A 22,785-nucleotide genomic window follows, 5' to 3' on the forward strand; every position below is an offset into this window, starting at 1 on the left:
TTCATAATTTTGAATTTCTTAAGAAAGGAGTGCTTGGTGTTTATGACATAAAAAGTATTTTTTTAATGTTCTATCACAACTATCTCTTCTGGATCATATGACATACATTTTAAGGAAACTAATTCTATTCCAAGTCTATGCGACTGAAATGTAGGATCTCATACCATATGGATAACCTGATATTGAATTTACACATAAAAGATACCTCCTAATCATTTGGCAAAGTTGACCGTCTAGTATCAGCTTCTGAGATACAGTTGTACTCTTAGATGTAGACATTGGAAGAAAAAGAAAGAGATTTCCCCTGTGTGGCTCCTTTGGAATTATGTTTTAATCAGTTAATTGATAACTTTTTTTTTCATAAGAAATGAAAATGAAGAAAAAATTGCGTGGTTTCAGCCTGAAAATTATAATATTTTAGTTAGTGATAAAAACACCATCTTGCATAATTATAAAAGAATTTGATAGTTCTCCCCCTCTTCATTTGGCAATAAATCCTCCAACCATATTCTCCAAAACATCCTCACACCCACTCTTTCTCCTACTCTCCCTGTCCCTTCCCTTTTCCTTTTGTCTCCTTCCCCTCTTCCCCTTTCCTTTTCTGTATTTTCCCTTTTTATTCCTCCTCTTCTATACCCTCTCTCTCCTCTTCCTCTCACTTTTCTTTCTCTCCTTCTCTTCCTAGCCCTCTCTCTTGCTGACTATTTCCTCCTCTCCTTCTTCTCTTCCCTTCCTCTCCGTCCCCCCCCCCCCCAATTAAAAAAACTTACCAGAGTTGGTGATTTGCTTGCCAAACACCTCTACTTCACAGAGACTGAGGAACTCTTTCACTTCTGGCATGGTAACAGTTACAAAACGTCCTTGCATTCCATTACATTTAAAAATATGTTTCTGCCCTGGACTAATTCTGGCTTTATCTCCACACCTAAAAAATGACCATGTAGTAGTAAAGTTATCTTTCTGAAATAAGAATTATTTGAAAGTCCACATACAAAGCATATAGCTTATGGTGCAATGTTAATGATTTTGGCACCATGACAATATTATCTGAGAAGTTAAAATAGTTAAAAAGTGCTAATGCTTAGAAAGAGCTGAGGCTGGTGAAAGATGCTAAGGACAACAAGAAGGTTTTTTATTTTGTTTTTTAAAGCTATATTGGGAAAATGAAAAGGATTAGAGAAGGCATACTGTCACTGTTTGAGATATATAAAATAATGCTAACCAAAGATGGAGAGAGTGAGATGAGAGGCTCAGCTCTGTTTTCTTTCTTTCTCTTGCCAAGAAGAGGGGTTTTTGGACTGGAAATCACAGAAGAAAACTAGGTAACTAAAGTCAGTAAGAGATGAACCACATTATATGGTCCTAAAGAAATCTGGAAGATTATTGAGTGTCAGTGATTTTTGAAAGATCTGTTGAAAATAGAAAAGTTTCAGTAGGATGGTAAATATTATCTGAGTCAACTAGTTAGCACAATTGATAAAAGTGCTTGGGGGGGAGGGTGTGGAGTTAGGGAGGCCTGAGTTCAAATCCAGATTCAGACACTTACTGGCTGTGTGATTCTGAGCAAGTCACTTCTGTTTGTCTCATCTACAAAAAAGAGCTAGAGAAGGGAATGGCAAGCCATTTCAATATCTTTGCCAAGAAAACCCTCAATGGGTCATGAAAAATTGGACATGACTGAGCAACAACAAAATATTGTCTTTGTTTTCAAAATTTGGATTTTATTGCTAGAATGCTAGAAAACATGTTATTAAGAGAATAGTGCCACATTTAGAAAATTGAACAGTTAATCATAAAAAGCCAGCATAACCTCATCCAAATCAGCTTATACTAGATTAAGCTGATTTCCTATTTTGACAGTGTTATTAAGCTGGTAGATGAGGGGAATGTTGTTTATCTAGGTTTTAGCAAAGCATTTGATAAAAAATCTCTCATGCTATCTCTGCTGAAAAGATAGAGCAATATGAACTACAGTTATGTTGGTTTGGAATTGTTTGAATGTCCAGACTCAAAAAGAAATAGTGGATTTTTCAAACTTAGAAAGAGGTCTCTACTAGAATCCCTTTCGGGACTCAACTCTGTGCTGTTTAACTGTTCTTGCTTATAAAATTTTCATATGATGCAGTTCTTTGAGGGACAATTGATAATACTGGATGAAAGAGTTAGGATTCAAAATGATTCTAGAACATTGCTCTAAATATAATAAGATGCCTTTGCTTTTTATTAATTGTTCCTTATTTGACTAGACAGAAAAGTAAATGTATCAATGGGGACTTGTGAATTGTGGGTTTGAGTGGATGTGTCCACAAAGAAGCTTGAACCTCAGGTAGCTATTTTGGGGTTCCATGTGTGAGAAGGAAGTGCTTCAGTATTCTTTATGCTTACATTTCCATCTTTAAAATTTTTTTAGAGATAATCTACATATGAATTACATCATTGATAAGATTATTATAAAGGAACAGGAAGGCTTCCATAATATTCCACAGCACACCAAATATATACATAGATGTATGCATGTATCCAAATATGTGTGTATGTGTGTGTTTGTATGTATATTTGTGATGGTGGTTGTTCATTAGTCATATGTGACTCTTTGTGATCCCATTTGGGATTTTCTTGGGGTGGTCTGCCATTTCCTTGTCTAGCTCATTTACAGATGAGGAAACTGAGGCAAACAGGGTTAAGTGATTTGTCCAGGATCATAGAACTAGGAAGTGTCTGCAGTCAGATTTAAACACAGGTTTTCCTGACTCTAGAGTCAGCACTTTATCCACTGCATCACTTACCTGCCCCTGAGACCAAATATTTACTCTTATGTAATTGGCTCAAAGATATAGAGAATGCAAGATCTTTCTGTACTCTTACGTACAGATATATTGATTCCATAGGGCAAAACACCTTAAATACCTTCCTCTAATTAAATATATATTTCATCATTTACCAAAATTGAACAAGATTCCTTGAAAAACATAACACTGAATATATGATAATTAATGTGGAAGTAAAACAGTAATATTCATTATTGAAGTGTTCTTCACTGTCATGGAGAGGATTCAAAACAGGTTCCATGTAAAGAGGAATACCCTAAAGATGAAGTTTTCTAGATGCTTGTACTTATGGATGACATTATACATAGTGTGTAAGTTCTAAAATATTGCAGTCTTGTAACTGAGATCTATGATTAATTTTAAGAATTTGGCCTAAATATAAACATAGGAAAAACCAAGTAGATAAAGAATGTCAATGATTTAGACTATGATATGAAGTTAAATTAAACCTACATAGCTTCTGATTATTTGACTCATGACTATATGCATCATTCCAAGAGAGGAAAGAAAGAAGAATAACCTCTCAAGTACTATTTTCAAATTATCTGAGATAGCCAGAAGGCCCAAGAAAGTTGTTTTGTCACTGCCTCTGAAAATACAAAAGAAAATTGACTTTGGAGTGTCAAGGGAGCTAAAATATACAAATGCATTGGAAATATTTTGTATCTAAATTAATGATGAATCTTGGTCTCCGTTGAGAAATTTTCTCCTGAAAGTTCATGTTAGATTGGCTTAAGGAGAGAATCAGAAAGATGGGCAGGGAAGGCTTTAATATTTTTTTGGTACTTGGGAAGGTCCTTTATTGTACTGGGAGAATAGTATAAAAGACTGCTTGAGAAGTTACAGTGAAAATGAAAGCTATTCATTTACTTTGTAAAGAGAAATAATACCTGGGATTTGATTTGCCATTATTTTCTTTTGAATATCCAATTCGAATTTCATACTTTGCTGTCATTTCCACACAACGGTCTCCCCTAGGGATGATCATAACAGTATCCACGATGAATTCTGAAGTTAGGTCTACCATCCACCAGGGTTCAAAATCATTATTTGTATGAGTACAAGAATTTTTGTAGAAATCACTGATATCATTCCCATCAATAGCTTTGTCAGATGAGCCAAGTAGGTGGAAAGTACTGGATTGGTAAGAAATTTTCCCTAATGCTATATTGATACCTGAAATACATAATAAAAACATCAAATTCATTGTTATTTATTATGAGAAAGAAAAAAAAAAGATGATGTCTGAAGGGCCAATAATCAGTGTTGCAATGGGTTTACACCAAGAATAATTTCTGGCCTTCATACCTTCTCATCCTCTAGTATCCTGAGCCCTTTCACATTGCCATCTACCCACTCTTAAGGCCCTGCCCTAGGACCTACCTGGGTCATACCACTAGTGAACTAGCTCCAAAGGAGTCTGCCTTTTTGCCAGGGGTCCCACATTATAACTCTAAATGCATTTTCCTCTAGAGACTTTGTTGGTTTATAATGCTGAAGTTCTATAAGAAGGCTGAAATGCAGATTAATTTACCTGCTCCTGTACTTGAGTAATAATAAAAAGACTTCTTCAAGTACAATTATGTTGCTATGAATACATTCTAGTTCTGTTTCTCTGTGAGCCTTTAATAAAGTTTTTACTAATATAGCTTAAAATAGAAACAAGTGGTAGCTTTATTATGACAGTTTACGGTATGAATCTGAATGAGGAGGATGGAGGATTGTTTCCCTTCAAGTCCCAGGACCAATGTGAAGGTAAAAGAAAATCTTTTGTGATTTCAAAAGGATGCTTATAGATTCCCCAGCTAAGTTTTTCCTCATCTAACATAAGAACTTTCATGACTTATTTCCCCTGCTCTTCTTTTTGTGCTACTTAATTGATTACAGGAATCTTGTTCTATTTTGTTTGCCAATTATTGGCAGACTAAGAAATTCCCATTTTAACAAATCCTTTTTTTGAGGGGACCAACCATGTCTTCTTTGGTGGAGTAGCCACAGATTGAGATAAGCTCTTATTTCATCTGGAACCTTTTTGTAGGTGAAGTTTTATCTCCTGTGAGGTAATTCTTTGAAATGAGTTAAGCTTTCACTTTGCAGAGACCTGGAGAATGATAGTGGAGGCTGTCTTTGATAGTACACAAGAAAAAGAATAATACTAAAAACTCTTATTGAAAATATAAAAGGTAGAGATTTTCTTTTCCCTCTAAATTAATGCACATACTTTTCTAAAAGTTCAAGTTAAACAATTGAGACTCACTTTTTCATAATAACAAAGAAAAAATATTTCCTTCACTAAGTTGAAATATTTCCTAAAAACTGGGAGAAAAAGGGAAAAGATAAAGTCTCAAAACCTGGTATGGATCCTAGGAAAAAATGCTTTCTGGATAAATGAATTTGCAGGCAAAAGCATCCATTTAGTTGTCTCCTATAAACAACTTTTGATTTAGCTCTGATAAGTTCTGGAAGAAGCAAGAGTTTTCAGTAAGTAGCTATGCTCAGTTTAAAGCAGGGTTTTAAAAAAGGAAATAGATAAATGGAAGGAAAAGCCTCTCTCCTTTCAACTTTTATTGTGTATAATAACATAATAATTGACTTAATCAAAAATAGTTGGAATCATTTTTTAAAAAATGGGAATAATATAACAGTCATGCTGAATTTCATAATGATTTTTCTATGAATTGTTAGATGGGGAATTAGAAATTTGAATGTTTTTAATCAGTATCAGAATGAACTTAACTCTAGGAAGAAAAGTGACTTTATTGTCTCTTGTTTATTTCTATTATGTTTCCTTTTGGGGAAAAGACTCCCAACTTTTTTAAACTAACATAACCAATGTATGTTTTATTTAAAAAAGAACTTTGTAATATATTACCTAAAGAAAAATGTAAACTATACAAAAGACTTGGAAAATTTCAGACACAATTAATGAAAATGCTAATACTATAATATTGGAAGTGGGAGGTGAAGCAGCAAGTTAGGAGAACTTGGAATCTTAATATTACATAGAAGTGGTTTTATCTAGAATGTGTCTTCAAGAGATAAGCAAACACCAGATATGCCTCCTCCAACTCTTAGAGCTTTTAAAGGGTAAAAGGTTTTTGGATCAAAGTATTCAGCTTCCACAAACAAGGCTTGTAACAATATCGTTTCAGATATTCATTGATCTGGGAAAATATTATCCTCTCTCTTTGGAAATGATTGTCTAATATTTAAGTATATAAACTTTTGCAAAGTGGCAGTTAATTTAGGGTTGATTAGAAACACAAGGAAGAAAAAAAATCAGGAAAACAACTCCTTCACTGGATTTTTATGATGTTCTAAAAATCGACTTTTGATTTTAATGTTTCAGATTGTAATCAAAGGTTCTAGTGGATTTGTAATAAATAAGAACAATTTCTCTTTTAATAGAGAAACTATGATGCCTGAGCCTCCTTTATTCTTCCTCAATACTACCAGAGATACTTGGGCTAACTATGGTGTTTCAACTTCCTTAGGACAAAGAGTTGTTATTCCTTCTCATTTTTCTTTCTTGCCCAGGCTCCACTATTAGCATTCACCAAAGCTTTATCCTAGCATGTCTGCATTGTTATGTTTTATTTAACCACAACAGACTCTGGTGTTCAAAAATATTTAAGAAAAATATTCAAATTACATGACTGCAAGGCTATCTTTATTGTCATATATTATTTAGAGTTTAAAAAATATGACTTGAATTACAATTTTCTGTCTCAATGTGAGACTATCCCTACAGAAATAAATTGTCTCTTCTAACTAAATGTATCCATGGAATGACACCAAAATTCTTATCACTCATGCAATAAACATTACTGAAATGTGTAGTGATAAAGTATGACTGCATTTTGAATTTTTCTAATCTTTACAGTTAGCTAGAAGTTGGATAAAGATATCTTTCATTTACATGCAATATTGTTCCAAAATTTAAGATAAGAAAATTTTAGCCTATGTTGGGTCATGTTGGAGTTAAAAATATGTTGTATGTGCTTTTATTAATGAGAAGTCATGCACTTATATCCTTGATCAATTGGAAAGTATATTATTTCATGTGACAAAACATATTAGAAAAAAGTAAACTCACTTTACAAGCAATTTTGGTCAGAAGAGATTTTAGATCTTGGTTTATTACTACTTTTTTTTTTTTTTGGCTGAGGCAATTGGGGTTAAGTGACTTGCCCAGGGTCACACAGCGAGGAAGTGTTAAGTGTCTGAGACCAGATTTGAACTCAGGTTCTCCTGACTTCAAAGCTGGTACTCTATCCACCGTGCCATCTAGCTGCCCCTGCTTATTATTATCTTAATGAAACTTGTTTCTATTTATTTTGATTTTCCTTTTACACATGAAATGGCATATACTCCTGTAAATTTCTGTATTAATGACAATTATACTGTTGTTTTCTTAAAGGAATGTGATGAAACGGAAATAAGGAACCTAACACATATTGAAGTTTGAAACGAATCACATTATCTACTTAGCTCTTTTAAAATTTGTAACATAAAAATTCACCTAAAGACTCTAGATGACTGTCAATTGACCAACTTATTTGAGTTACTTAGTTAAGCACATAATCAAAGAAAAGATTGTTGCTATTTTGTTATTCATTTATTTTAAATAATTTATTATTTATTTAAGTTATTTATTATTATCATATTATTTATATAATAATTTGAGCTTTTCAGTTGTTTTCAATCATATCTAATTCCTTGTGTTTCTATTTTGGGTTTTCTTAATTCCTTTCTATTAGTATGAGCATCCATTTCTTTGAACTAAGGGTTTCTGTTCTGAAGCAAACATTTTTAGGGATTTCTAAAAGGTTTGATGGCTATCAATAACAAGGAAAAACTACAGAAAGGAAAGTGAACTACATTTATATAACTACAATTCTGAAAGCGAACTCCTACTGAATTTGAAATATTGAAGAAAGCTGGAAACAACTAGAAAAAAATATAAAATCAAATGTTGTACATTTATAAAAAGGCAGTGTGATATAATGCATAAAAATTGATTACTTCCCTCATACTTTATTGTGAGGATCAAATTGTATAAAATAGAAAGTGCTTTGTGAAGCTAAAAGTGCTATTATCATACTCACCAAAGGGTCTGTCAAGTTTTGGCAAGTCATGAGGCAAAAAGGGAGTCAGTTTGCCGAAGACTTGTACTTCACAGAAAGTTAGAAATCCCTTTTTCTCAGGAATGATGACAGTCACAAATCTTCCATTCATTGACCCACAGAAGAAAGATTCTGTTCTTCCAAGATCCAAGGAAGAAATTGTAGCACATCTAAAGAGAAAACATATTTTATAAGTTTTTGGTTTGCTCAAATATATTACCTTGAATATAATATAAATAAAAATGGTAAATTAATTCAGCTTCTTATTTTGAAACATTTTATTTAGGTCTGAGGGCCTTCCCACAATTTTTTTTTTAAATAAACTTAGTGATACCAATCCATGTCACCATCACATTTCTATACAGGAATAAGTCAAATTGGAACCATAGTGATATCTAATCTACATTGATGTCAACTTGACTACTCTGAAGTAATATGAACTTGAACATATTCCTATTCTTGCTTCCATTTTGTTGCCAAAAATTCTTTGGGTCTATACCTTTCCTTGAGAACTACTCTCACTCTTATTAATTTTTCTCTTATTCTGGGCTTTTTATCTATTTGAAAATGAAGACTCCTGCTTAGAGACTCAGAATATTAACATAGAATTCATAGGTGGAAGGGACCTTAGAGATTATCTATTTCAATATTCTCATTTTACTGACATAAAAATTGGGGCTTAGAGGGATTAAATGTCTTGTCCAAAATTATATAAGTGAGAGGTAACTGAGCCAAGATGTGAATCTAGTTTATCTGACACTAACTACAGAGCAGTTCCCTCAAGAGTTCTTGAAAATTTCTCTGACTTCCTTCACCTTTTCTCCATCCTATGTTTCCTAATTTTCTCATGCTGTTTTTTGTCTGTTTCAAAAAAAAAACTCTCCTCCCCCCCCCCTTTTTTTAAACAACTCAGAATCCCCCTCTTTATGATTGTTGTTAAGTTGTTTCTGTCATGTCCAACTCTCCATGACCCATATGGAGTTTTCTTGGCAAAAATACTATAGGGGCTTGCCATTTCTTTCTCAGCTCCCCCTTATTCCCACTTGTCCCACCCTCTGCAAATCACCATCTAGTCCTCTGTTTCATTTGTTCAGTCACAGTGTCTATAGAATGTGACATTGTATTAATGTTGTCCTGAGTCAGCTATTTGAATAGGTAAAGGTGATTAAATTTGTACAGATATGATTTGATAGGGTACTAGGCAGCCTTTCTTGTCTTAAAATATTCTAAAATCCTCTATTAAAATGTAGAAACTCAGAGCATGGAAGGTATAAAGCCTCCAAAAATCACTTTGCATACCATTTAAAAAGATTTGTTACAACTAATATACACACATGTACAGACACATATATGTATATATGTATACACATACAACACACAATAAAGTATATAGGCATATATACATTAGACATACACAAGTACACATTTACATACATAAAATATAAAATGCATGCATATACACAGGCATGTGCAAGTATGTTATATATGTGTGAATATACACACAGATATAGTTACATATATGTACGTAGATATACATATATACATATGCACACATATATGTCATATATATATCTGTCTATCTTATTACCATCTTTGGATTAGAAATATGATCCCTTTAAGAGAACTACATTTTCTTTTCAGAGTATTCCAAAAGTATATGTGTGGAAGTCTATTATAGGCAGAAATAGGGAATTCTTTTTAAGTAGAAGTCAATTTGCAAAGCAGTTACTAGAAGCCTCCCTTTTGATTCAAAGAAGATAATCAATCATAGGGGAACTGAGAGCAAATGTAAGACTTAGGGGTGTGTGAAATTTTATCTTTGACCTATAGTTGAAACTGATATAGGTAATGGCCTCACCCAGATTGCTGAACCAGTAGTGCAAGAAGGCTACTGAAGAGTATCTCTAGAATTGGAAGAAAGATTCCATCCATCTTAGTCTCCATTTGTGAAGGAACTTTGACTGAAACCAGATGCACTTTGATAAGATAGGAACAGAAGAGCCAGAGGCAATCCTTTAATTTGGACAATGATATGAGAAAAGCTACCTGATAGGGATTTATGCTCAAGTACCTTAAAGCTGGAATTGAGTTTATGCCCTATGGCATAAACAGTGGATACAGATTCTCTTGGAGTGAGAGAGGAAAACCAGAGCTAGATTCACTGATAAGCAATGAGCATCAATGGACAAAGACATCTTTCTTAGGTTTATTAATAGTTTAAAAAAACTTTCATGAAAGTATATTACATTTAAGAAGTAAGATAGAATATGCTTTAAAATGAAATAAGACTTTTGGGATGTCATGTGTAGTATTTTTTAAAATATAAATATATAGTTGTTTCAACAAAGTTTTAAAAAAATGTATAATAGTTACTAGTACAGAAAATGTGATTTCGTTGGTATAGGGTGTGGAAATGGCTTCAATCAAATATTTTTTAATGGGTTGTCTAGGTCAAAGGTGTCCAACACTTAACTGAGAGGAGCAACATTTCTCAATTACAGCCTGAACAAGATTAAATGTAATTGGATAATATTTAACAAAATAAAAAAATGTGATAAAACATTTTAAAACAAAGTCATTATGTGGCCTACAGGGGTCCTTGTGAATGGATTAGTGCCCTTTCCTCTCTCTTCCATTACAATTTTTTTTTTCATTTTATTCTCTTAAGAATCCTGGAAGTTAAGTGCTATCATTATCTCTATTTCAAAGATCAGAGAATTGAAAGAAGTAATTTATTCAAGGCCATATAGGTAGTAAGTGTTTGAGGGCAGATTTGAATTTAAGTTTTTCTCACTATAAGTCCAGTGATCCAGCCACTGTATCATTTAATTACTAGTTAACCATTGTTAAAATACCTTTAGACTATGAAACCATCATCCAGGAACCATCAATTTGCAGCTTATCCAAACTGTTAGCCTGAGACATGAAGGGAGTCTTAGAACTACCACATCGTGTTTGAGTCCTGAGTGACTCAGATTGAATGTAAATAGCAACCATTTCTGGTTTGGCCAGAAACCCCAAGGATTTCTCCTCCCAGATTCATGTATTTATTTAGATTTTTTTTTTTTTTTTTTGGATTAGGTGAAAAAGGAGATTTTTTTGCCTCAATTGCTATCAAAAAGGCCAAAGTCTCCCTTTTCATCCAGGGCCATCTCCAGTCATCTTGATCTATATCTGCCCTCTGGACATAGATGGCTCTGGTGGGGAAAGTGAGGTAAGTGACCTTGTTCCCTCACTTACATCCAACTCACTTGCATGCCATGGCATCACCTCCCTACTGTCACGGTTTCTTTGAGAAGGAAGGACAAACAACAACAATCTCTGATTCACTAATTGTGTAAGGGGAAAAAGTCACTTAATCTTTGACTGCCTCACTTTCCTGTAAAATGAGAATAATAATGGCATTTACCTTTCAAGATTATGAGGATAAAATGAATGAATATTTGTAAAGCACTTTGAAAACCTTACAGAGCTACATAAATTCTAGCTATTTGAGTGCTAACTTTACATTTTCTTCCCCCATTACCAAAGGTCTGTTGATGACTAACCTACAAGGACTGGCTATTTTGATTAACCATTACAGACTAATCACCATCATTCATATAATCATTAAATATATATTTTCAGATTTCTGCCTTTGACACAAGTTATGTAACCAAGGGCAAGTTATGACTTACCTGAATTTCAGTTTTATCATCTATAAGATGGGTAAAATAACATTTAACTTATCTATTTCACAGGTCTATTTTATAAACCTAATTGTTTTATGTAAGTATGAGTTATGATGACTAAGATAAAAATGATCCCTATGCTGTTGGTGTGTTGGGTAATCTTTGGGTTGCTTTTTTACCTCTTTATTTTAATTTTAATTTTTATTGTCTTCTTGGTCAGATTGTTAAATTTTCAAGGAAAGAAAAAATTTTTATTTCCTTTTTGACTTTAAATACTGATACATTTATATGCACCCAAGAGCATATAACAATTATTCTATATAGTGGAACCATAATGACATTTCATTGATGCCCAGCCCTTCACTTTATTTTTGATGCAAGTGTAACTGAATTTAGTTTGCTTTTATTTAGGGGGATATGTCATCTGGTCATTCATTATGTCTACATGTACACAAAAGAAGCAAGAGAACAGAGGTACAAGATCATTATGTTTTGGACAGACACTTTCATTTGGAACATTAAAATATATTTGAGAAAAAATGTGGCTGAAATCACACATATACATGTATGCATGTGTGTGTATCTCACAATTCTTCATTTCAGTTTCCTCTTGTAGCTCATATAGGAATGGATTTATTTATTATAATATATGTACCTATCAATCTATGTATCTATTATTAAGCCCAAACAAAAGATTCATACCTGGGATTAAATTTGCCACCACTGATTGATGAGTCTCCAACAAGAATCACAGCTCCATTTAGGGCTTCATGGCAACAGTCTTTTCTGTTGGTAATTGCAACATAATCGACAATGTATGATGAACCCAAATCTACCATCCACCAAGGTTCATACTCAAATAATGTCTGAATACAAGATCCTTCATTGAAGTCACTTGCCAAGGATCCATCAATGGCTCTCTTAGGAGTTCCAAAGAAAGTACTGATACTTGACTGGAAAGCCCTCATTCCTTGTGATAGCAGTGGAGCTGAAATGATGAGATTAAGTAATAGTAGAAATGAGTTAATTTAGAAAATCTAATTTAATCAACAATAACATTAGTAGAAAAACAAAAGAGAACAAGGTCAAATCATCAAAATCATAAATAAGAAGGGAGGGATTATGAGTATAAGTAAAGAAAGAAATTTGTTTTAGATCATTATATATTATACTCTAAAGGTAATATGATGCTATATGTAGGAAAGCATGCCTCATGATTGCCTGAGGGGCCTCTGGACTTAAAATGTAATAAACAGCGAAGATGAGAGAGACTGAAGAAAGAATTAGAATAATAGGAGTTTCTGAGATGAAGTGGGGGAGAAGGTATGAACTTTTGAATAGCTAATGGGAGTTCTCAAAGCCACATGTATGTATCTGTCTTCCTCAACATGTCCCTTCATTCTCAGCACTGGAACCCCCAGAAACTGAGAAAACTTTTGATGAAATGGTTCTTTCCTTGAATGAGCTGAAATTTTATCTTGTTCTTGAGTTGAAGAATTTGTTTATTACTCTTGTATATTCTATCATCTACCCTAAAATGTACCAATTTCTTGATTTCTGCTCTGTAACTTGCTTGGATTGTTTGTTTACTAGACATGATTGACTTTTAAATAAGTTTCTAGGGGAAGGAAAGCCAAGTTGTCCGAGAGTGTAAGATAATAGCAACTTCTTCTTTTAAAGAGATCTGGGAAAATAGATTTTATTATAGTCCCTAGATTGCAAATATCTGATATATAATAGATATAGAAGAGTGGAAGAGTGAGCACCCAGTCATTGTACTCTTGCCCTACACACAAATAGAAGTTGCAGTATCCCTTTTGGAATAGGACATTGGGAACTAGCTTATATCTATTTAAGCAAATATCTGTAATACAGGCCACTCCAGGGTCCTTGTGGCCTCAGTAAAATTCCATTGTATAAACATGCTAATAAATCTGAGATACTGAAAGAAATAGGTTATCTACAAAAGAATAAAATAGCCAAATTAATAAAAGTATACAATTAAATAGGTCAGTCTCAGAAGAAGTCAGACATGCAAGTGTAAACGACTTTTATGCTATATAGACTATTTCAAAACATTGAGAAAAATGGTGATGGTTTTTCTGCAAAATATATATTGTTTTGGTCCTTTAATTGAATAGATTCAAAACTGAGAAAGAAAGTTATAGAAAATATATAAATATATTTTGTTATTCATATGCTTATTTGTATTAATATATTATATTAATGATTATTGACATTAAAACATTAATCCAAATGATTTTTATGATTAAGTAGGATATTTACATAGAATACAAGGATGCTTTAATAATCAAAAAAACATTTAAAATATTAAATTATAGCAACAAAAACAAAATGACTACATGATTATAACAATGAATGTAGGGAAAGCCTCTGATAATATGCAGTATTCATTTGCATAGTACTAAATTAAAAAGCATACATATTCAAAACCATGAGCTAACATTATATATGATGGAGAAACACTTAGAGGACACTAATATTTTAAAAATATGAAACACTGATATATTTTCTCCACTACAATTGCTAGCATTTTAAGAAGCTAGTCATACATTAAGGCATGAAAAAGAAATTTAAGGAATAAGCATGTCAGTGAAGTGAAAAAAGTCTATTTGTAAAGAATTTAATTATTAATTATTAATTCCATCTTAAGGTTCATATATGTAATATCTTATTTGATCTACAACTGAAGTAGGTATTATTATTAGTCACCTTTTGTGATAAAGAAACTATGGGGCAGATTAAGTAATTTAAGGTTACCTTAGTCCATAGGGATCACACAGCTAAGAAGTGGTTGAGGCAGGATTTGAACTGGTCAGTATTCATTTCTATCTAGATGCTCTAAGAATAATTATATACCCAAAATACTCAAGATGATCAACAACCACAATAAAATCAATAGTAATAATGAAGTACTTTAGCAAAGTAATAGATATAACATAAATCTACAAAATCTGTATTTTTATGTACCATTAATAAAAATTAAAGCAAACTAATAAAGAAAACTATCATTCATAATAATATCAAGACATATCAGCTATTTGTATGGATATTAACTCATCAAAGAGACCTTTAAAAACACAACTTGAAAATGATTTTTGATAAATATCAAGGAAGAACCAAACAAATTAGAGGCTATTGTTCTTTGTTTTATCTAAGCAAATAGAGTAAAATATTAATACTATCCCAAATCACTTACAGATTTAAATTAATCTAGAAAGTAATAGTCTGGAAAATATATACTTCTTTCTCTCAAATTTTCACTTGAAAAATCCATGTGGCTTTTTTCATGAAGTACAAAATGTATGTATGTGTATGAATTTTGAAACTATAGTATCAGAATAAGATAGATTGTCATGTAATCAAGAGAGCTATGCCATTATTTTTAAAGCTTAGCATTATCTAAGCTCAATATATTTCTTTCTTTTAACAAGACAATTACGTGTGAGACCTGGTTGACATGGGGTATCAGACAGGGAACTATTAACTATCAAGCATAATAGGATTACATGAATGGAAGAAGGAAAAGTTTGGGATTTCTTAGTCAAAGATGTAAGTAAAGACCATAATCCCTGATTTATCCCTCTTTCAACAATGAACATTGGGAATACAGTGTTTTGAGAAAACTCTTTAAAAAGCTAAAACTAGAAGATGATAAAGAATTTGAGAAAAATATTTAATAAATTGAGAGCTAAGGAAGTAAGGGAAGAAAAAAAAAAGAGGGTGATGAAGAGAAGAAGGAAAATTTAAGTCAAGTAAATAGAAAGTAGGAAGAGAAGCTTCAACAGATAATTGGTTTTCATGTCTTGAATTTTGAATAATATTTTTGAAAACCTTTCCAAATAACATTTTAGTTAATGGTTTGTTGAAAATGTACTCACCACAAGGTCTGATGTAGTTTTTCATGCCAAGAGATTTTGTTAGGGTACCACTACCAAAAGGAGTTGATGTATTTTTGTTAGATGGGGGGGACAACTTATGAGGGGCATTAGGAGTTGATGGCTGAATGCCAGGTGAAGACTGTGTCATTTTGCTAAGGACTTGCACTTCACAAAAAGTTAGTAACTTTTCTCTTCCCGGAATGGTGATTGTAACATATCTTCCCCTCAAAGAGCCACAGTTGAAAGATTTTGTCTTGCCAGGACCCAATGTAAAAATTGTAGCACATCTGCAGAGAAAAGAGATTGTTATTTGTGAAGCTGTTTTTGTAGAGAATGAAAATAGGCTAAACAGAAGCTCACTGGGAAAATGTACTTTTCCTTCCCACTCCCAATCCTATTTGAAAGCAATTCTTGAAGCAAATTTTACTTTTTTCCTTTTTAAAAATTACCTGGGAATTAAAAGAAAAAGCCGTTTTCCCAATTTTGTGGTCAATAAGATCAATTATTTAAGAATGATTTCATTGAAATTTGTTTCCAGATTTCAGAAATGGCATTAGGATCTTCCCTGTGCTCCAAGTACATAAAAATTGAGGATGGCCTTTGATTCTTATTTTTTTCCCTCTATTTCACTCAGCCCATAATTTCAGCTTAGATAATAAGTTATCAAATAATTCCCATTTCTTTTGCAACATTTCTCTGGTCTATCTTTTCTAAACAGGCACTACCAATTCTTTCTTCATCAACGCAGTCAAACTAATTTCCTATCCTCCAGATTTTGTTTCTTCCAATTCATTTGGAATATAGGTCACAGGATTTATTTTTTCTTGAGTAGTTTACATTACATGTTCCCTTTTTCAAGAATGTTACAATAAACCTATTGCTGGTAACATCCAGCTGAAATCTTCAATCTATTATTCATGGCCTTTGCTCCTGATCTCTTGCTTATATAATACTAAACTTCAATACCTACTTCCTATCAAGAATCCTCTTGTTCTAAACCAAGTCAGTCCTCTCATTTTCACTACATTATCTTTGGTAGTTAATTTTTTTCTTTAGACATTTGCTTATACTAAGCCCCAGATCATTAGTGTTCTTCCTTTACAGAAATCCAGTCTTATCTTCTCTTCAAATTGCAGAAAATTTTATCTTCTTTCAAAAGACTTTCTTGGTGATGAGTTCATGTTCAAAATCCCTTTAGTCACTGTTATCACAACACTTATTAATAAACATTGTCCTTCATTATTGTTTTGTTTCCTATTGATGCCCTCTAGTTATTTTTTGAATCTCTGTTTAATATGCTTAAAAAGTTTATAAGCATCCAAAGACTAAAAAATCATGGTACTGAGATAGAGGTATGTAGTATATACTAGCATACATGTATATAGTATAGAGGAAGCGATTATGGAAGCTGTAAAATGAGATTACTATGGGCTTGGTCACCAGTTTTTATTGCTGAAGGACATTGCCTGGGATAGAGGGACCAGGTGGTCATCTTACCAATGAACTGCTTAGGATCTTATTTTTACTATTTTGTGTCTCCCTGTATCTATCCTGTACTATACAGGATATACCATACAGAATATCCTGCATAATATAAAGCACATAGTAGGCAGCTGAATGAATAGCTATTACTTAGCAAAGAAACTGGTGTGGTAACATGAAAAATTGTTAATCAAATAGTGGGAAGGCGATATGAAACAACAATTATTGGGAATTTTTGGAAAAAAATAGGATACAAGTATATTTGATGAGTCAACTCTAAACTGCCATTTAAAGATGTTTTGGTTACGCAGAAGAAATAAGGGAGTAATTTAAGATTACTATGCTAAAATCAACTTCAGTTATTTAGCTTCATAAACAATGAAGAATTTAAAGAGATGTTCTTGCTCTTGATAGCCAGGAAACCAAATCAAAAAAGATGGCATGTTTAATTTGTACTTATTATTGCCTTATTTCCAGCTTTAGCATGTAATTAAAACCTCAAACCCCATGGGAATGAACAATGATAACTGAATTCTTTATTTTTTCATCTCCTGGAAGAATTCATAGCTTGGATTCATACCTAGGATTTGTCTTGCCACCATGATAAGATGAGTTTCCAACAAGAATTGCAGCTCCATTTATCTGCTCATGGCAACAATCTCTTCTATTGGTGACTGTCACAAATTCCACAGATTGTGAAGACTCCAAATCTATCATCCACCAGGGATCAGTTTCTAGGTGTGTTTGAATGCAGGAGCCTTTATCAAAGTCACTTTCTAAAGAATCATCCACAGCTTTTTCAGGAGACCCAGAGGGATCAAAGATGCTGGATTGGGAAACTGGTTTTTGCTTTAGTGACATTTGAACTGCAAAGAAAAGATATGTGATGTTAGAGTGAGTCAGCAAAGGATTAAGGAAGATCCAAGTCACTAATTAACTATGTGACCTTTGGTTTACTTCATTTAACCTGTACTTTACTTTATTTTCCTCATTGGTAAAATGTGGACAATAATAATATCTAAACTTTCCAGGATTGTAGTGAGAATCAAGTGTGATAATTTTGGAAAGCACTTTGTGAGATATAAATGCTAGTTATTATATCTTAGCAAAAAGTAGTCATTTAATCAATGTTATATGAATTTGTCAGACATCATTATTTGCAAATGAGTCAGGTTCTATGTACAGAGAAGAATAGTTTAATATAATTTATCTAAGATCTCACATTATTTGCATTGTATAATAATCATCATTGCTATTGAAAGAATTGAAAAATGTTACTGAATTAATTTTGTTGAAAAAAAAAATCTTAATGAAGGGTCCTAATAAGGGATTAGAATTAAAGGAGGTGGTTGGAGAATGCAGAAGAGAACCCATTGAAATAGCCACAGAAGACCCCCTGCTGTGAGCATTGATGAATGCTCTGGATGTTACAAGTTTAAACTATTAAGCTCCCCCACGCTTCTCTGTTATTGACTTGCTCCTGTCCTAGACATAACCATTGCTATTATTGTTATACATTTTAATTCAGTTCTGAACTATTAACTTCATTTGAGCCTTGGAAGAACAGAATCTATTTTCCTTCCTTTCTCCCTCCTTCCTTCCTTCCTTCCTCCCTCCCTCCCTTCCTTCCTTCCCTCCTCCCTTCCTTCCTTCCTCCCTTCCTTCCCTCCCTCCTCCCTTCCTTCTTCCCTCCCTCCCTCCTCCTTCCTCCTTCCCTCCCTCCCTCCTCCCTCCCTCCCTCCTCCCTCCCTCCTCCCTCTCTCCCTCCTTCCTTCCTTCCTTCCTTCCCTCCTTCCCTCCTCCCTCCCTCCCTCCTTCCTTCCTTCCTTCCTTCCCTCCTTCCCTCCTTCCCTCCTTCCTTCCTTCCTTCCTTCCTTCCTTCCTTCCCTCCTTTTTCCTTCCTTCCTCCATTCCTTCCCTCCTTCTCTCTCTTCTTTGGAGATTTTTTTTTTTTTTAATTTCTGAACTTAAACACTATATTTTATATTCTTAACTTTTCAGGTTAAATTATTTTTAGTTATAAGCTTATTTTTTGGCTTTCAGGATGTTCTAATGATTTCTCTCATTATACCAGAAGCTTCAAGGAATTATATGTTCCCGACTTATCTGTTCCCAGATATTTGAATTACTTTTCTTTGAATGTTTGCAGTATTTTTTCCTTTATGTGGGAGCTCTGTATTTCAGCTTTGACATTCTTGAACTTCTCTTTTTAATGTTTTTTTTTTTTCCAGGTAGTTACCAATGGAACCTTTCTATCTATACTTTGCCCTTTGATTATAATAAAAAAATTGATTCTGGATAGTTTTCATTTATGATTTCTTGAAATAGAGTGTCCAGTCTCCCCCTGCCCCTTAAATAATGGTTTTCAGGGAATCTAATGATTCTTAAATACCTCTCAATCTATTTAAATATGTGTGTGTATGTATAGTATATTTTCTTCTATTTTTCAATGGAAAGACTTTCAATAGAACAATCTCTTGATTTTGTCTTAATATTTTTTACTGTTTCACAGAGCCATTGCTTTCTGTTTTATTCTATTTTAGATTTCAGAGGATCCATTTCTTAGGTGAGGTTTACTATATTCTCTTCTAAATTCTTTCTTTCTTTCTCCCAGAGCTTTTAATTTCATTTTTAAAATTTCTTGCTTCATTTCTTCTAGGCAATGATGTAATTCTTGTGGAAAATTCATTTTTTTCCTTTGAATATCTGTTTGCAATGCTTACAACATTACTAATTTCTTTTGAGGAGCTTTAAATTAGGGTTAGTTCATTTTGGTTCTTTGAGGTTCACTGCAATCAATCTTTAGAACCTTTTCTGGCGTCTCAGGACAGTGTTAGGAACTTGAGCCATTGGTCCTGGACTGTCCTGATCTATGTCCTGCAATACCATACTGATCACCAGTTGTTGCTTGTTGCCACTCTTCAGGGTTCCAAATTACCTGTCATGAGACTTTTTGGTCCCTTTATACTTCCTTGGGGTAACCTTCTGCTCTTGTTCTTTCTGGACCTTGGAGGCTACATGTATCCCATTTCTTATTATATTCAGAAGCTACTCTGTACTGGCATAGTTTTACTGGCAGGGGTGCTTTCCTACAACTCATAGACTTCTGGCTAACATTTTGTGCAGTTCTGGAGTGGAAGAAGTCACTTATTGGATTTTTTGATCATTTTTCTGATATTTGTAAATTTCAGAGTCTTCTAGTATAAAAGAATTGACAGTTTATATTCCATGCAGGCAGTTATATTGACTGAAAGTCTCTAGCTCTTTTAAAATTCACCTACACCATGGAAATATGATTCCCTGAACATGTTGACGAAAAATTTTCTCACTGGCTTTTCTTCTTTTTGGGCACATAGAATTCTTCTCATTTTTCCCAAAGGAAAAAAAAAGATCATAACCTTTATTTTTCTTCCTCTTAAAGTATTATATATTTTTTTCTTTCCTTACTTTCTTCCTTTCAACAACAATTAAAAACAACAACCTAAACAAGAGATACAGGAATTGCTAGAGGGGGTGAAGGTATTTAACAACCTGATACAGATATATTTACAGCTGAATTTCATCAAATGTTTAAACATCAGTTAATGCTTATGCATACAAATTATTCATAATAACTAATAAAGAAAACATCATATCAACATATTGTATGGAACAAATATGCTCCTGATACCTAAATCATGGAGGCAGTAATATGTTGCTAAATGCTTAACAACCAGGTCTCTGAAAAAAAGTACACATGATACACTTCCAAATTAATCCTGCATTATTAACTTTTTCTCCATCACCGTCAGGTCTAGAAATAATCATTAAAACCCCCCAATAAATCAAAACCTGATTTGTAGCATTTGCAGATTTCTGAGGTATAAAGGTTTACACGGAAAATTTAACAACTGTCTCTTGTAAATCAGTTTCAGGTGGTTCTAGCATACCATGGCATAGAATGATAAAGTAGAGAAAGAGCTAAAACAATATGACTAATGAATATGGATATAAAATTTGAATAAAATCATAAATACACACAAATATACACATAAAAGGACGTAAATTATTTACCATAATGAAGATGGATTTTTACCAGGTACATAATAATAGTTCAAAATTATGAAAATAACAAATGTAATTAATCATATTAATCTAGAAATAACCAAAACTTCCAATCAATTTTATCAACCAATGTAGAAATAACTTTTAATAAAATGCCCTGATAGTTTATGCTAAAACACTAAAAAGCACAACATAATTTTATACTTTTACTAAATGACAAAATAATGCATATTAATCCAAAATGAGAATTGTTTCAAATGAAGAAATACCAGAAAATTTTCTAATAATTCTGGGGGAAGGAGTAGTAAAGCAAGAATGTTCCCCTTTCCTCACTATTTTTGACTTAGTTCTAAGAATGCTAAATATAGCAAAGAAAAGAGAAATGCATTAAAATGTTTGTTAAAATTTTGAAAAGAAGAATTTCCCTTATTCCTTTTTTTTCTGAAGATATGATAAAGGATTAAACAACTTGCCCAGGGTAACACAATTAGTATCTGGAGGCCAGATATGAACTTAGCAAGTTGAATCTTCTTGACTTAAGGCCTGGCATCCTAGCCAATATACCATTATACCATCATCTTATACTATATACCATAGTAAGTTCTAAGTAGGCAAATTTAGCTGAAAAGTCAAATACTAAACCAAACAAGGGATAGAGGAAATTTCAAAATATAAAAAGACAATTTTTGTCACAGAAAATTGAAAAGATTTTGCATAAACAAAATGTGCCAGATTAAGCAAGCAAACTGTCAGTTAAGAAAGTTTTTTGTATCACATAGTTCTGATAATAATTTGATATCCAAGATATATAGGGAATAAATGGAATTATTTTAAGATACAGATATATGATCATACATATAATTTATATATGTATAAATATGTAATTATATAAGATAAGATATGAGATGCATATAAGAAGTTGTAAGGATGTGAACAAACAAATCTCAAAAAAGTTGCAAACTATTAACAATCACAAGAATGATTGTTCCAAAACACTATTAGTAAGAAAAATGCCAATGTATATAGTCCCGAGATTTCATCTAATCCCTAGGTAAATTGGTTGACTGGACAAAAGATAGAAATAACTAATGTTACAATGTCTGAAGGAAAGGAAAGCATTAATGTCATGTCTCCCTGGTGTTAGCTGAGCTTCTTAGTCACTTAGCTTCTTAGCTGGGCTAAGTCTCTAAAACTCTTAAAAGTGCAGAGCAGTAACTGCTGTGAATTTATAGAGGGGTTTTCTTCATCAAGAATTTGCCATAATATGATTGTGCAAGTATAATGTATATCGGATTGCTTGCTGTTTTAGAGAGAGAGGAAGGAAAGGAGGGAGGGAAAAAATTGAGAACTGAAAATATTACAAAAATTAATGTTGAAAATTACCTTTACATGTAATTGGAAAAAAATATTAAGTGAGAAGAAAAGGATTTCAAAGTGCTTAATAAGCCTAATCTCACTTTATTCTCACAACAACAAATAAAAAAGATTTTTAAAGTAATAAATGAAATAAACATTGGATCAAACATAAAAACAATGATAATATTTTTGGACTTATTTTATATGCTACTATTTTGTTATTACTGGGATTATGAATGATATAAACTGATTTCTTTATTCATGACCTAGAATTTTTGAAGTAAATTCTTAGAGTAGGTAATGTCTAGCATTTATATAGCTAGGTAATGTCTAGCATTTCTATAGCTCTTTAAGATTTGCAAAACAATCTATGTAG

At 32.8% G+C, this 22,785-nt stretch overlaps 1 protein-coding gene across 1 annotated transcript in view; it reads right to left on the minus strand.

Annotated features, from left to right (window-relative positions):
* Positions 1-290: 290 nt before the first annotated feature.
* Positions 291-22,785, minus strand: part of LOC111721074 — a 37,043-nt gene continuing 14,548 nt past the window's right edge. The window contains exons 6-12 of the mRNA XM_031938331.1: positions 17,590-17,875; positions 15,528-15,814; positions 12,328-12,613; positions 7,937-8,124; positions 3,719-4,004; positions 771-925; positions 291-400 (exon numbers count right to left, since the gene is read on the minus strand). Coding sequence (XP_031794191.1) covers positions 396-400; positions 771-925; positions 3,719-4,004; positions 7,937-8,124; positions 12,328-12,613; positions 15,528-15,814; positions 17,590-17,875 — 1,493 coding nt within the window. The 3' untranslated portion in view covers positions 291-395. The remainder of the gene's footprint in view (positions 401-770; positions 926-3,718; positions 4,005-7,936; positions 8,125-12,327; positions 12,614-15,527; positions 15,815-17,589; positions 17,876-22,785) is intronic.

This window comes from Sarcophilus harrisii, chromosome 5 (genome assembly GCF_902635505.1).
Source record: "Sarcophilus harrisii chromosome 5, mSarHar1.11, whole genome shotgun sequence".
Taxonomy (NCBI): Eukaryota; Metazoa; Chordata; class Mammalia; order Dasyuromorphia; family Dasyuridae; genus Sarcophilus; species Sarcophilus harrisii.